The sequence below is a fragment of the Tachypleus tridentatus genome, unplaced genomic scaffold (genome assembly GCF_004210375.1).
Source record: "Tachypleus tridentatus isolate NWPU-2018 unplaced genomic scaffold, ASM421037v1 Hic_cluster_1, whole genome shotgun sequence".
NCBI lineage: Eukaryota > Metazoa > Arthropoda > Merostomata > Xiphosura > Limulidae > Tachypleus > Tachypleus tridentatus.
The window spans coordinates 14,896,208-14,913,317 of NW_027467777.1; the positions used below are offsets into that span (position 1 = coordinate 14,896,208).

At 33.9% G+C, this 17,110-nt stretch overlaps 1 protein-coding gene across 1 annotated transcript in view; it reads right to left on the minus strand.

The window, feature by feature from the left end:
• Positions 1–3,862: 3,862 nt before the first annotated feature.
• LOC143242036 (uncharacterized) overlaps positions 3,863–17,110 on the minus strand; it is a 127,276-nt gene continuing 114,028 nt past the window's right edge. Inside the window, exons 12-14 of the mRNA XM_076485376.1 lie at positions 15,280–15,383; positions 4,436–4,560; positions 3,863–3,951 (exon numbers count right to left, since the gene is read on the minus strand). Of these exons, the coding sequence (XP_076341491.1) occupies positions 3,863–3,951; positions 4,436–4,560; positions 15,280–15,383 (318 nt within the window). The remainder of the gene's footprint in view (positions 3,952–4,435; positions 4,561–15,279; positions 15,384–17,110) is intronic.

The following is a 17,110-nucleotide window of genomic DNA, read 5'->3' on the forward strand; positions in this document are numbered from 1 at the left end:
TTACCTGAACTGCACATGGCCTAAAGGAACAGGTAAGATACTCTTATAGATCGGGTATAATAGCTACCAATGTCGAACTGTTGACCAGACGTAAGGCAGCTTGCCAGCAGTATTTGCTGTCACAATAAATTTGTCCAGCTTTTGAAGTTAATCACAAAAATTCACTATTACTGTACTTTCAGAGCGAATACACAGCTGAAAGTCAGAACACAGTCTTCAGTCATGGACCCTGTCACATTAATCACTAAACCATGCACAACTCCAATAAAACCACAACAATAAAACATGAAAAAAGATCCATTTTTGTTTAACTTGCTTCAGGTATGTAGTCTTCTCTTCCTTGTCTTCCAATAAAGATAAGAAGGAAATAAAGATATACTTGAGTTGTGCTTTGAATGTAGTAACCAAATATAAAATATGCATACAGATATATTAAGACTGTTGTCACTGTTATTTCTTTTGATTATTTGAGACTTCTGCGCTCATTGAAATTTTAAAATAAATAACATTTTTATCTAATTGTGTTATTACTTTTATTCATATGGAATCTAAAACTCGGGCTTTATTTTATATAAATAAAATGTTTAGTTTTAGACTTCTAAAGTAAATTCGATGTTTTCAGCGATCTTTAGTAAAGGACAAGTCATTGTGAGTGTTTTTAGAAAATTCATTGATTTAGATATATACAAAATTTCCATATTTTGTTTTCGTCTAATTTTGCAGTCATGAAACTTTCGAATGGAACTTAATATTTACATAATCTACTCCATATTGATAAAGCTAGAAAGCACTGATATTATTTAAATAAGTTAGATTTTCAAAGAAAAGTAGAATTTTTTCAATTGCATAAGTATTAAAGCCCTTTGCTATCTCAAACTTCAATCAGTTAAAGTACAAGAGATTAGTTTCAGCCGTGGGGGCGTTATAAGTGACAATCAATCCCACTATTCGTTGATAAAAGAGTAGCCCAAGAGTTGGCGGTGGGTGGTGATGACTAGCTGCCTTCCCTCTAGTCTTACACTGCTAAATTAGGGACGGCTAGCGCAGATAGCCTTCATGTCGCTTTGTGCAAAATTCCAAAAAACAAACAAACTGTCTGTGTGTAGTCAAAGTCGTGTAACTTGAGTTCAGTGTAAATCTATCTGTTCAAACCATGACACGCATAGTGATACGATAAACCAACCATAAAACCAAGGAGTTTTCCAAACACGTCAGGGCTAAAGTGATAAAGAAACACTGATCAGGAGATGTTTACAAGAAAAAATTTCAAAATCTCTAATTATCCCTTTGAATACGGTGAAGTCCAGAATTAAAATGAAATGTACTTCATACCACCCGGTCTATACCCAGATCAGGTCGTCATTCTAAACTAAGTAGCTGGACAAGAAGGAAACTAGTTAGAGATAACACTACGAAACCAGTAGTGATTTTGAAAGATTTTTAAAGCTCCATGTATGTGATAAAAATTAGTGTCCATATATTAATAGTATACCGGTCCATACACAAAGCTGGTCGGTATGTAAGGAGTGGCAAGAAAAAAGCCATTATTGATAAAGAATGATCTTAAATATCGTATACAGTTTATGATAAAGCACGAAAATGATGCAGCAGATATGTGGCAGAAAATATTATGGTGAGAAGAGAAAAAAATTGAGTTTTTTTGTTTAAATTCAAGATATCTGGCGGAAGCCCAAAACAGCACATCACCCAGTTAACACCATCCCAACTGTCAAGAATGGCAGTAGGATTACTACGTTAAAGGGATGCTTCTCTTCACCAGGAAATGGGAAGCTTGTCAGATTGAGGGAAAGATGGATGATGCAATGTACAGGCGAATCCTAGAGGAAAACCTGCTTGCATCAGTCAAGGATCTAAACCTGGATCAGAAATTCACATTCAAGTAAGACAATGACTCAAAGCACAACGATAAAGCCACACTTGAGTGATTTCAAAAGAAGAAAGTGAATATCCTGGAGTGTCCCTACCTTGAATCCAATGGACACTTTATGGCGAGACATGAAAATTGCAATCCATCAACGACTCCGAAGATCTTGTCAAAATTTAAACAATATTTCTAGAAAAAACGGCCAAAAATTACACCATCTCATTGTGCAAAGCTTCCAGAGATCTATCAAAGAAACTCACAGCAGTATTTGTTACCTAAGATGCTTCCACCAATTACTGACTTAGGGACTAAATATTTAAGAAATCTGCAAATTTTAGTTTATGTGTTTTTTCTTTACAGGTTTTGCTGGCATTATACCTCCCTCACATATAACAATGTTACCATTAGAGTATAAAAAAAAAACAAGTTCCTTGTTTGCATTACTTGTATTTCCTCAAAATGCAACTTCACCGGTAGAGTAAATACTTTTGCAAGGCATGTATATTCTGTTTCCTACTTTTACATTTCGTACTAATCGTTTATGCTGTTGATTCATTGTATCTCCCTCTCTCATCATTCATTGGCTCATTTATGTGTAGCTTCACTAATCGTGTATGCTATTGATTCACTGTATCTCCCTCTCATAAATTCATTGGCTCATTTAAGTGTAGCTTCACTAATCGTTTATGCTATTGATTCACTGTATCTCCCTCTCTCATCATTCATTGGCTCATTTAAGTGTAGCTTCACTAATCGTTTATGCTATTGATTCACTGTATCTCCCTCTCTCATCATTCATTGGCTCATTTAAGTGTAGCTTCACTAATCGTTTATGCTATTGATTCACTGTATCTCCTCTCTCATCATTCATTGGCTCATTTAAGTGTAGCTTCACTAATCGTTTATGCTGTTGATTCATTGTATCTCCTCTCTCTCATCGTTCATTGGCTCATTTATGTGTAGCTTCACTAATCGTTTATGCTATTGATTCACTGTATCTCCCTCTCTCATCATTCATTGGCTCATTTATATATAGCTTAACTAATCGTTTATGCTATTGATTCACTGTATCTCCCTCTCTCATCATTCATTGGCTCATTTATATGTAGCTTCACTAATCGTTTATGCTATTGATTCACTGTATCTCCTCTCTCATCATTCATTGGCTCATTTAAGTGTAGCTTCACTAATCGTTTATGCTGTTGATTCATTGTATCTCCCTCTCTCATCGTTCATTGGCTCATTTATGTGTAGCTTCACTAATCGTTTATGCTATTGATTCACTGTATCTCCCTCTCTCATCATTCATTGGCTCATTTATATGTAGCTTCACTATTCCTCTAAAGTCTTTTCTGAGGGATATTATTCCAATAAATGTTACAAGTGACGCAGGTAGAAGAACATTCTGAATATGATCGATGAAAAGCTATCATATCATCCATGACGCCAGGTAGCAGTGCCAGTTGGCAAAACAGTTTATTGCTGTTTCAAGTGCAAAGCTACACGATAGACAATCTGTATTGAGTTCACCACTAGGAATTGAATTACGAATTTTGCAAATCTGTTAATTTAATAGTAACTCAGTTAAGTACGTGTCAAACACAACTCCACATAGATACAGAAATAACAAAATTATATTCTCATCCACAACACAAAATAATTTGTACGTAGTTGCAAAAATTTATAATTTATAAATGAATGTTTTCGTGTTACACACGTATATTCTCAAAACAGTAGAAACAGTGGTTCGCGTTGTTTACTTTCGATTTCTTTGTAGTTCTGCAAGGTGACGATTACGTAGAATTTAACTGAAGTACAAACAAAACAGATGTCTTCACTTTTATTATCAATATTTTATTGTAACAAATGAACAATTTTATTATTTCTGAAAGGCGTGTTGAATTTTACAATATTTTAAGTTTTAACCATGGTTTTAACCGATCGTTTAGAAAGAATCGATAATATTACATTGATACATTATATTGTTCTGCCAGTTCTCAGGGTGGGGGTTCCTGGGATAACTTCCTTAAGAGTGATGAGGTAAGGTGTACGTTGAAAGTTGAAAACTATTTTAAATGAAGTAAAAAAAAAACTTTGAAAAGTTTTAGCTAAATGCCTCATACTCGAGTTATTTACTTATAAATGTTACTTTGAATCCCTTATTTTTCCTCATAATAATACTTGATTGATTTAAATGTGAAAACATTCTTTTAAAGTAAGTGATCGTTTTAGAGAAAGGAATAATTCAAGTGATGTATAAATTTGCTTCATATCAAACAACAGCCATCTAATTACGATAACACATAATGAAGTTAAAGATGAGTGGTGAACATGCTTCACTTGGAACTATAATTTCTTAAGAATAACTATCTTTATTATAGGAAAATTTCATGTTAGTTAGATGCTTGCCATAGGTTGTTTCAAGCCGAGGTTAGTTTCAATCTAATGGCCAATCAACTGGCACTTGGCTGGCACTGCCATCTGGCGTTAGAAACGTGAAGTACGAAATGAGAAAACGAAATGAATAAAATAGCTAAATTGTCTACCTACCTGAGGCAGCGACTTCTTCGATTGGTTTATGTTGCTCATGTGCCATGAACCCAACTACAGAGAAGATGACAAATCCAGAAAACATAGACGTCCCTGAATTGATACACGAAACGACTAAAGCATCCCTAGAAGTTAAAACAAAACAAAAGTAGCAAAAGATTTCATATTTTTCTTTCACTTTCAGCTTACAAATTAGCAATAAGAATAATTTATTTTCATTTCAAAAAATATTCAACTGAATCAAATCTTTAAATTTTAAACTCTATGCACATCAGTCCTTAAATATATTCTTAATGAAACCAAATGTAAAGATAAATTATGGAGAAAGATCTAGTTAAACATGTTTTATAAACACAAAGAAATAATATTTTAAGCAGAAATTGGAGTATTTCAATTACCTTTATTCTGAAGTACTAAAATCAATAATTATTTTTGTTATTTTTAATTTTGCGCAAATCTGCACTTTACCACCCACCGCTCACTCTTTTACCAACGAATAGTGGTATTGACTGTTACATTATAACACCTCCGCAGGTGAAAAGGCGAGCATATTTGGTGCGACAAAGAATTTGAACTCGTTACTCTCAGATCACAAATCGAGTGCTCTAACCAGCAGGTCATTTCGGGCCTAACCGAATGATCTTTTCGTCAGATAGTCTGTTCTATTAAATTAAATATAAGCCCCATTACACGTTAGTTATCAAACAAAGTAGATAGCATGTGTTATCAAATTTTAGATTCTATACTAGTTTTGTGTATCAGTTATTTCCCATTATGCTAAATTACTTCGTTTTGATTAATTATAATTTACTTTTTTAATGCCTCAATAGTTCTGATTTAATGCTGATTTGATTTTATATCCTTTGTATTCATTATTATCAGGCATACAAAGTCCCTTCCTAACTGAAGATATGATAAACGGCTTCATAAACATTTATGACAGCTTTAAAATATTTGCAAATTAATAACAGTAAGAAGAAGGAAAAGTAGTTTATTTTATATTCAAATGATATAAACTTCTTTGCCGCCTTTAGCTTTCTCTTGTCACTTAAACAGTTTTAGCTCAAATATTTATAAAAGTTTTAATTTTCCAGACAAAATGAAGTCGATTAAACTTTTCAAATGTTTGATATTACTCCAAAATTAATAGCAATAGCCCCCCTTCCGATATGTCTTCGGATTTATTTACAATGTTAAAATCAGGGCTAAATTCCCCTCGATAGACAAAGCAGATAACCCGATGTGGCGGGGGTATACAATGCTGGTATCACCATCTTGTGAAAATATTAATAATAATAAATTATAAAGTATAACAGGAAATAATCTTATTAAGTATTGGGTTGAGGAATAATTCGTGAGCGTTTTTTCAAGTTAAAAAAAATTCATAAATGAAACGCTTTCGCAAAATATTTCATGTCATTTGGTAGATAATTTTTTGCTCTAATAGATGATTGTGTTTGATTTTCATATGTCTTTAATTTTGCTTTCATTTTCAGCTCATTAAATGGAATGTCAAGTGGACAAAATCGAGCATTTTCGACACCATCTGCTTTTCGCATTTAATTTCTTGCAATTTCGTTTAAAACAATGCATACTATATACCTAGGTATTACATGAAATACAGTATCATAATAAATGTTTTGGGTGTAATGTGTTCAAGTATTGAAGTATTGTATAGTCTTGCATGTAATGCTTGAATGAAATTATTTAAAACGCTCACGAATCATTCCTCAACCTAAAACAACACTGAAATATTTAACCTTCTGTGTACTTATCAGTGAAATACAGTTGACGTTAAGTCAGTACTTCTACGACCGTGAAATTACTCAATTGAAAGGTATGTATGTGTAAATGTGATCTTATCATCTCCTCTTATTCTCAAGCATGCAGACTATCTGGAACCTTCTGAAGATACTTACAGATCCTTTTAGTATAATTTTCCCACATTTAACAAACGGACTATTAACAGATTAATTCACGTAGAAATTAAATGTAGTAAGCTCTCCTCTCTTCTCTTAAAAACGTGCAACCATTTATCAATGTTCTACCAAGAAACAGGAGCCTTATAAGACCTTAACAACCCAAACTTGTTACCATTTCACCAAACAGATTTATTGTTCTGTAAGATAAATATATTTTTATACATAACAATTTTGACTTGTTTGGTTAGTTGCTTTGAAATTTCGCGCAAAGCTACACGAGGGCTATCTGCGCTATCCGTCCCTAATTTAGCAGTGTAAGACTAGAGGAAGGCAGCTAGTCATCACTACCCACCGCCAAATTTTACCAACAAGTAGTGGGATTGACCGTCACAACATAACGCCCACAAAACAATAACGTTCCCAAAATAACGTGCCACATGAATTCCAGAATCCAAAGATATTGATGGATTTCGCCTTTAAACATCAGTGATATTGTAATCTACTCTCATTATGGAAATGAAACAACGCCTCTGTGGACACACCTCATTATCCATTACGATACAACATTAGTGTTGAAAATAAACCTTTATTACGATCACTACCATAACACAATAAACTCATACCACCTAAGCCTTTTTTTTATCCTATTTAGGTATGAATTTGGATGGATTGATTAATGCATATTCATCTATAAATTCTTTAGCTTTGTTCTATTTTATGTTTTTTGGTGCATATATAAGCATTTTACTGACGAAAGTCTCACATTTAACTATATTATTTCTCACAGTTTTTATTTGTGACGTTATTTAAGTTAAACGCTAATGGTTGGATATGCTTAATCTATAACTGTATCAGTGAAGTGACATACAAGGTATTTATTTATAACTGTATCAGTGAAGTGACATACAAAATGCTTTATCTATAACTGTATCAGTGAAGTGACATACAAGGTCCATTATCTATAACTCTATCAGTGAAGTGACATACAAGGTCCTTTATCTATAACTGTATCAGTGAAGTGACATACAAGATGCTTTATCTATAACTGTATCAGTGAAGTGACATACAAGGTCCTTTGTCTACAACTGTATCAGTGAAGTGACATACAAGATGCTTTATCTATAACTGTATCAGTGAAGTGACATACAAATCCTTTATATATAACTGTATCAGTGGAGTGACATACAAGGTCCTTTATATATAACTGTATCAGTGAAGTGACTCACAAGATGCTTTATCTATAACTGTATCAGTGAAGTGACATACAAGGTCCTTTTCTATAACTGTATCAGTGAAGTGACATACAAGGTCCTTTATCTATAACTGTATCAGTGAAGTGACATGCAAGGTCCTTTATCTATAACTGTATCAGTGAAGTGACATACAAGGTCCTTTATCTATAACTGTATCAGTGAAGTGACATACAAGGTCCTTTATCTATAACTGTATCAATGAAGTGACATAAAGATCCTTTATCTATAACTGTATCAGTGGAGTAACATACAAGGTCATTCATCTATAACTGTATCAGTGAAGTGACATACAAGATGCTTTATCTATAACTGTATCAGTGAAGTGACATACAAGATGCTTTATCTATAACTGTATCAGTGAAGTGACATACAAGGTCCTTTATATATAACTGTATCAGTGAAGTGATACACAAGATGCTTTATCTATAACTGTATCAGTGAAGTGACATACAAGGTCCTTTATCTATAACTGTATAAGTGAAGTGACATACAAGATGCTTTATATATAACTGTATCAGTGAAGTGATACACAAGATGCTTTATCTATAACTGTATCAGTGAAGTGACATACAAGGTCCTTTATCTATAACTGTATCAGTGAAGTGACATACAATGTTCTTTACCTATAACTGTGTCAGTGAAGTGACATACAAGGTCATTTATCTATAACTGTATCAGTGAAGTGACATGCAAGGTCCTTTATCTATAACTGTATCAGTGAAGTGACATACAAGGTCATTCATCTATAACTGTATCAGTGAAGTGACATACAAGATGCTTTATCTATAACTGTATCAGTGAAGTGACATACAAGGTCCTTTATATATAACTGTATCAGTGAAGTGATACACAGGATGCTTTATCTATAACTGTATCAGTGAAGTGACATACAAGGTCCTTTATCTATAACTGTATAAGTGAAGTGACATACAAGGTCCTTTATATATAACTGTATCAGTGAAGTGATACACAAGATGCTTTATCTATAACTGTATCAGTGAAGTGACATACGAGGTCCTTTATCTATAACTGTATCAGTGAAGTGACATACAAGGTCCTTTATCTATAACTGTATCAGTGAAGTGACATACAAGGTCCTTCATCTATAACTGTATCAGTGGGGTGACATAAAGGTCATTTATCTATAACTGTATCAGTGAAGTGACATACAAGGTGCTTTATCTATAACTGTATCAGTGAAGTGACATACAAGGTCATTTATCTATAACTGTATCAGTGAAGTGACATACAAGGTGCTTTATCTATAACTGTATCAGTGAAGTGACATACAAAATGCTTTATCTATAACTGTATCAGTGAAGTGACACACAAGATGCTTTATCTATAACTGTATCAGTGAAGTGACATACAAGGTCCTTTGTCTACAACTGTATCAGTGAAGTGACATACAAGATGCTTTATCTATAACTGTATCAGTGAAGTGACATACAAAGTCCTTTATATATAACTGTATCAGTGAAGTGACATACAAGGTCCTTTATATATAACTGTATCAGTGAAGTGACTCACAAGATGCTTTATCTATAACTGTATCAGTGAAGTGACATACAAAGCCCTTTATATATAACTGTATCAGTTAAGTGACTCACAAGATGCTTTATCTATAACTGTATCAGTGAAGTGACATGCAAGGTCCTTTATCTATAACTGTATCAGTGAAGTGACATACAAGATGCTTTATTTATAACTGTATCAGTGAAGTGACATACAAAGTCCTTTATATATAACTGTATCAGAGAAGTGACATACAAGTTCCTTTATCTATAACTGTATCAGTGAAGTGACACACAAGATGCTTTATCTATAAATGTATCAGTGAAGTGACATGCAAGGTCATTTCTCTATAACTGTATCAGTGAAGTGACATACAAGGTCATTTCTCTATAACTGTATCAGTGAAGTGACATACAAGATGCTTTATCTATAACTGTATCAGTGAAGTGACATGCAAGGTCCTTTATATATAACTGTATCAGTGAAGTGACATACAAGGTCATTTATCTATAACTGTATCAGTGAAGTGACATACAAAGTCCTTTATATATAACTGTATCAATGAAGTGACATACAAGGTCCTTTATCTATAACTGTATAAGTGAAGTGACATACAAGGTCCTTTATCTATAACTGTATCAGTGAAGTGACATACAAGGTCCTTTCTCTACAACTGTATCAGTGAAGTGACATACAAGGTCCTTTATCTATAACTGTATCAGTGAAGTGACATACAAAGTCCTTTATATATAACTGTATCAGTGGAGTGACATACAAGGTCCTTTATATATAACTGTATCAGTGAAGTGACATACAAGATGCTTTATCTATAACTGTATCAGTGAAGTGACATGCAAGGTCCTTTATATATAACTGTATCAGTGAAGTGACATACAAGGTCATTTATCTATAACTGTATCAGTGAAGTGACATACAAAGTCCTTTATATATAACTGTATCAATGAAGTGACATACAACGTCCTTTATCTATAACTGTATCAGTGAAGTGACATACAAGGTCCTTTATCTATAACTGTATCAGTGGAGTGACATACAAGGTCCTTTATATGTAACTGTATCAGTGAAGTGACTCACAAGATGCTTTATCTATAACTGTATCAGTGAAGTGACACACAAGGTCCTTTATCTATAACTGTATCAGTGAAGTGACATACAAGGTCCTTTATCTATAACTGTATCAGTGAAGTGACATGCAAGGTCCTTTATATATAACTGTATCAGTGAAGTGACATACAAGGTCCTTTATCTATAACTGTATCAGTGAAGTGACATACAAGGTCCTTTATCTATAACTGTATCAGTGAAGTGACATACAAGGTCCTTTATCTATAACTGTATCAATGAAGTGACATAAAGGTCCTTTATCTATAACTGTATCAGTGGAGTGACATACAAGGTCATTCATCTATAACTGTATCAGTGAAGTGACATACAAGGTCCTTTATCTATAACTGTATAAGTGAAGTGACATACAAGGTCCTTTATATATAACTGTATCAGTGAAGTGATACACAAGATGCTTTATCTATAACTGTATCAGTGAAGTGACATACAAGGTCATTTATCTATAACTGTATCAGTGAAGTGACATGCAAGGTCCTTTATCTATAACTGTATCAGTGAAGTGATACACAGGATGCTTTATCTATAACTGTATCAGTGAAGTGACATACAAGGTCCTTTATCTATAACTGTATAAGTGAAGTGACATACAAGGTCCTTTATATACAACTGTATCAGTGAAGTGATACACAAGATGCTTTATCTATAACTGTATCAGTGAAGTGACATACAAGATGCTTTATCTATAACTGTATCAGTGAAGTGACATACAAGGTCCTTTATATATAACTGTATCAGTGAAGTGATACACAGGATGCTTTATCTATAACTGTATCAGTGAAGTGACATACAAGGTCCTTTATCTATAACTGTATAAGTGAAGTGACATACAAGGTCCTTTATATACAACTGTATCAGTGAAGTGATACACAAGATGCTTTATCTATAACTGTATCAGTGAAGTGACATACGAGGTCCTTTATCTATAACTGTATCAGTGAAGTGACATACAAGGTCCTTTATCTATAACTGTATCAGTGAAGTGACATACAAGGTTCTTCATCTATAACTGTATCAGTGGAGTGACATAAAGGTCCTTTATCTATAACTGTATCAGTGAAGTGACATACAAGGTCATTTATCTATAACTGTATCAGTGAAGTGACATACAAGGTGCTTTATCTATAACTGTATCAGTGAAGTGACATACAAGATGCTTTATCTATAACTGTATCAGTGAAGTGACACACAAGATGCTTTATCTATAACTGTATCAGTGAAGTGACATACAAGGTCCTTTGTCTACAACTGTATCAGTGAAGTGACATACAAGATGCTTTATCTATAACTGTATCAGTGAAGTGACATACAAAGTCCTTTATATATAACTGTATCAGTGAAGTGACTCACAAGATGCTTTATCTATAACTGTATCAGTTAAGTGACTCACAAGATGCTTTATCTATAACTGTATCAGTGAAGTGACATGCAAGGTCCTTTATCTATAACTGTATCAGTGAAGTGACATACAAGATGCTTTATTTATAACTGTATCAGTGAAGTGACATACAAAGTCCTTTATATATAACTGTATCAGAGAAGTGACATACAAGTTCCTTTATCTATAACTGTATCAGTGAAGTGACACACAAGATGCTTTATCTATAACTGTATCAGTGAAGTGACATGCAAGGTTATTTCTCTATAACTGTATCAGTGAAGTGACATACAAGGTCATTTCTCTATAACTGTATCAGTGAAGTGACATACAAGATGCTTTATCTATAACTGTATCAGTGAAGTGACATGCAAGGTCCTTTACATATAACTGTATCAGTGAAGTGATACACAAGATGCTTTATCTATAACTGTATCAGTGAAGTGACATACGAGGTCCTTCATCTATAACTGTATCAGTGAAGTGACATACCAGGTCATTTATCTATAACTGTATCAGTGAAGTGACATGCAAGGTCCTTTATCTATAACTGTATCAGTGAAGTGACATACAAGGTCATTCATCTATAACTGTATCAGTGAAGTGACATACAAGATGCTTTATCTATAACTGTATCAGTGAAGTGACATACAAGATGCTTTATCTATAACTGTATCAGTGAAGTGACATACAAGGTCCTTTATATATAACTGTATCAGTGAAGTGATACACAGGATGCTTTATCTATAACTGTATCAGTGAAGTGACATACAAGGTCCTTTATCTATAACTGTATAAGTGAAGTGACATACAAGGTCCTTTATATATAACTGTATCAGTGAAGTGATACACAAGATGCTTTATCTATAACTGTATCAGTGAAGGGACATACGAGGTCCTTTATCTATAACTGTATCAGTGAAGTGACATACAAGGTCCTTTATCTATAACTGTATCAGTGAAGTGACATACAAGGTCCTTCATCTATAACTGTATCAGTGGAGTGACATAAAGGTCCTTTATCTATAACTGTATCAGTGAAGTGACATACAAGGTAATTTATCTATAACTGTATCAGTGAAGTGACATACAAGGTGCTTTATCTATAACTGTATCAGTGAAGTGACATACAAGATGCTTTATCTATAACTGTATCAGTGAAGTGACACACAAGATGCTTTATCTATAACTGTATCAGTGAAGTGACATACAAGGTCCTTTGTCTACAACTGTATCAGTGAAGTGACATACAAGATGCTTTATCTATAACTGTGTCAGTGAAGTGACATACAAAGTCCTTTATATATAACTGTATCAGTGAAGTGACTCACAAGATGCTTTATCTATAACTGTATCAGTGAAGTGACATACAAAGTCCTTTATATATAACTGTATCAGTTAAGTGACTCACAAGATGCTTTATCTATAACTGTATCAGTGAAGTGACATGCAAGGTCCTTTATCTATAACTGTATCAGTGATGTGACATACAAGATGCTTTATTTTTAACTGTATCAGTGAAGTGACATACAAAGTCCTTTATATATAACTGTTCCAGAGAAGTGACATACAAGTTCCTTTATCTATAACTGTATCAGTGAAATGACACACAAGATGCTTTATCTATAACTGTATCAGTGAAGTGACATGCAAGGTCATTTCTCTATAACTGTATCAGTGAAGTGACATACAAGGTCATTTCTCTATAACTGTATCAGTGAAGTGACATACAAGATGCTTTATCTATAACTGTATCAGTGAAGTGACATGCAAGGTCCTTTATATATAACTGTATCAGTGAAGTGACATACAAGGTCATTTATCTATAACTGTATCAGTGAAGTGACATACAAAGTCCTTTATATATAACTGTATCAATGAAGTGACATACAAGGTCCTTTATCTATAACTGTATAAGTGAAGTGACATACAAGGTCCTTTATCTATAACTGTATCAGTGAAGTGACATACAAGGTCCTTTCTCTACAACTGTATCAGTGAAGTGACATACAAGATGCTTTATCTATAACTGTATCAGTGAAGTGGCATACAAGGTCCTTTATCTATAACTGTATCAGTGAAGTGACATACAAGGTCCTTTATCTATAACTGTATCAGTGAAGTCACATACAAGGTCCTTTATCTGTAACTGTATCAGTGGAGTGACATAAAGGTCCTTTATCTATAACTGTATCAGTGAAGTGACATACAAGATGCTTTATCTATAACTGTGTCAGTGAAGTGACATACAAGGTCATTTATCTATAACTGTATCAGTGAAGTGACATGCAAGGTCCTTTATCTATAACTGTATCTGTGAAGTGACTCACAAGATGCTTTATCTATAACTGTATCAGTGAAGTGACATACAAGGTCCTTTATCTATAACTGTATCAGTGAAGTGACATACAAGATGCTTTATCTATAACTGTATCAGTGAAGTGACATATAAAGTCCTTTATATATAACTGTATCAGTGAAGTGACATACAAAGTCCTTTATCTATAACTGTATCAGTGAAGTGACATGCAAGATGCTTTATCTGTAACTGTATCTGTGAAGTGACTCACAAGATGCTTTATCTATAACTCTATCAGTGAAGTGACATATTTGGTAAATGTGGGGCATGGAAAAGTAGTTGGACAAACGTTTTATGTAAATATGTTTAAATCATGGTGCACTAGAGTCACACATGAAGCTTGTATCATGTTCTGTCAAAAGTTAGTTGTAACGAGATTGTAAAGAAGGTCCTTATGAACAGACAAGACACGTTAAAATGTTAGAAAGATTAATCTCTAAGCAATAGGAAGGCGAGTGTGGGATTGTGAGAGAGTATGATATTGAATTTCTTGGTAGACCAAGGCAGATCTAGTTCATTATGAATATCATACCATTTTAGAGTAGCTCTATATTAGGAGACAGAGAAATTGTTAAATGCGGAAAAGTTAAGGTATCTTCTAACTATTGTACAATTAGTTACAGCGTTAGTATCTAAGACTAATAAGGTAAGGTCATGTACTGACACGAAAAGGTCAAATGATATTACTATCACCAATTACTACCCGTTACTTTAGATGGACAATATGATGAATGAAGCTCATAAAACTGATTTATCAAAATGGTTATTTATATGTCAAGTTGCAATAAGAGGAAGAAAACAGCGTTTCCCAATCCTTACAGATTACTCGAATTCAATGTAATGTCCATGAAAGTAAATAATGCTCTAGCAACGTTTCAAATGTTAACAGATGACTTCTTAGGTAACTTAGGGAAGTCAGTCTCAGGTTACATTGACGAGCACCTTAGAGTGTTCAGAGAAGTATCAGAAAGGTTGAGTAAACTAGGCTTAACTGAAAAAACCAGGTAAAAGCAAGTAATACCTATTATTACTTACAACTAACCCTCATTTATGCACATGGCGACGTCGTCAGTGTTTTTCTACTCCTAATTAAATTTTGGGTGGTTTTAATAAAACTTAAAAAGCTTCCCACACATATATGGTGACGTCATCGCTACTTCTCACTCCATTTTGGCATAATTTAATGAAGTTTTAAAAAAGCTTCCCTTCACAAACGCACATAACTTACTTTCCCAATTACACAGGGAAACAAAATGTAATTTCAAAGTGTTTACCTGTAAACATTGTTGTTGTACTTATTGTAGCTTCCAAGAGCGATCAGAGATCCAAGGCCAAGACCATAAGAAAAGAAAATCTGAGTTGCAGCGTCGATCCAGACCTAGATTGGACATTATGAACACAGATTACGGTAACTCAAGATCACAGGTAAAGACAGACTTTCAGTCACCTAGATTGGGCATTATGAACACAGATTACGGTGACTCAAGATCACAGGTAAAGACAGACTTTCAGTCACCTAGACTGGACATTATGAACACAGATTACGGTAACTCAAAATCACAGGTAAAGATAGACTTTCAGTTATACGTCTGAAATCAGATTTTAATTACAGTGGAACCTCTCCAAAGCAGCCACCTTCGGGACTGAGACAAACTGGCCTGATTAGAGAGGTTCCAGTAAACCTCACATAAAGAAATTCTACAGTAATTACTAACTGAGACGTGATGATTTTGATTGTTCATATAGCTTAATACAAAGACCTTTCAAATATTATGTAATTTAGGTATAATGTTTACATTTTTATATAACTAACGAAATATTGTTTACAGTGACAAGATCTGTATAAAACTTTAAATACTTCAAAAAACGCGCAAAAATTATTGAACGTACGAAACAATCATTAAACTCAGAAAATGTATTTACATCAGTTTCGTATATACTTAAAAGCTACTCTATAATCACCTTGAGTCACAAGCTACAGCTTGAAGGATATTTTTTCTCGTGCTGCTTACAAATTGTATTTCACAAATACTATTAGCTGGAAAAGTTAAGTGAATATTAATAAAACGTCAAATGAGATTTTGTGTTTTATCAAGTGTTTTGTTCTTTGTGGTGTTCTACACGGTTGTATTAACTGATCAACCTTTGCAACAATTTCTCCAAGCCTTCCAATGACATCGTTAGCCAACAGAACGAAACACTGAATAAACATGATTTAGCATAACTAGGTGATGAAAAGTCCTGAGGCAATTCTTTTCATTTCAACTTTTTTCGTGTTTCAAAATATCTTCGCCACAATTCCAACACTAAAACTTTTAAATACCAATAATCTGGTCAGCATAGTCCTATAGAAACTTCACTAGGAAGGAGAAAATATTTACATATATAGAATTCAATGTTACTCGCAGAATTTTTAAGTGTTTTAATAGGCTTAACAACTAAATATGTAATAGTATCTCTTGTGGCCGAATCTGAGATATCTATTTTTTTATGAGTTAAAATTATCATATATTAGGCATTATTCTATTTCTATCTATGAATAGTTTCGTCGTAAACAACAAAACAAGTTGAATTTTGGACTCATAATATCTGCATGGATCAATAACCATGAAGAATCTTTCCAAGAGTAAATTAACTTAGGTTTGGTTTGGTTTGTTTTGAATTTAGTGCAAAGCTACACGAGGGCCATCTGCGCTAGTCGTCCCTAATTTAATAATGTAAGGCTAGAGGGAAGGCGGCTAGTCATCAACATCCACCGCCAACTCTTGGGCTAGTCTTTAACTTTGGGATTGACCGTAACATTATAACGCCTTTACAGCTGAAAGGGCGAGCATGTTTGGTGCGACAGGGATTCGATCCCGCGACCCTCGGATTACGAGTCGAACGTCTTAACCCACCTAGCCATGCCGGCTCTTAGGACCACTGTTAAACTCAAAAGTGTCTCTGTGGATGTCGTCAACACAAGGTGAATTCTGGACCCATGCTTCTGTAAGCTTTCAGACTGAGCCACCAGGGGCATTACCTTCTTCATAACGTCTTACTGAGAAAGGAAGAAAAAATTTCGTTGCATGGATTTAATACATGAAGGAAAGAAACTTTCACAAA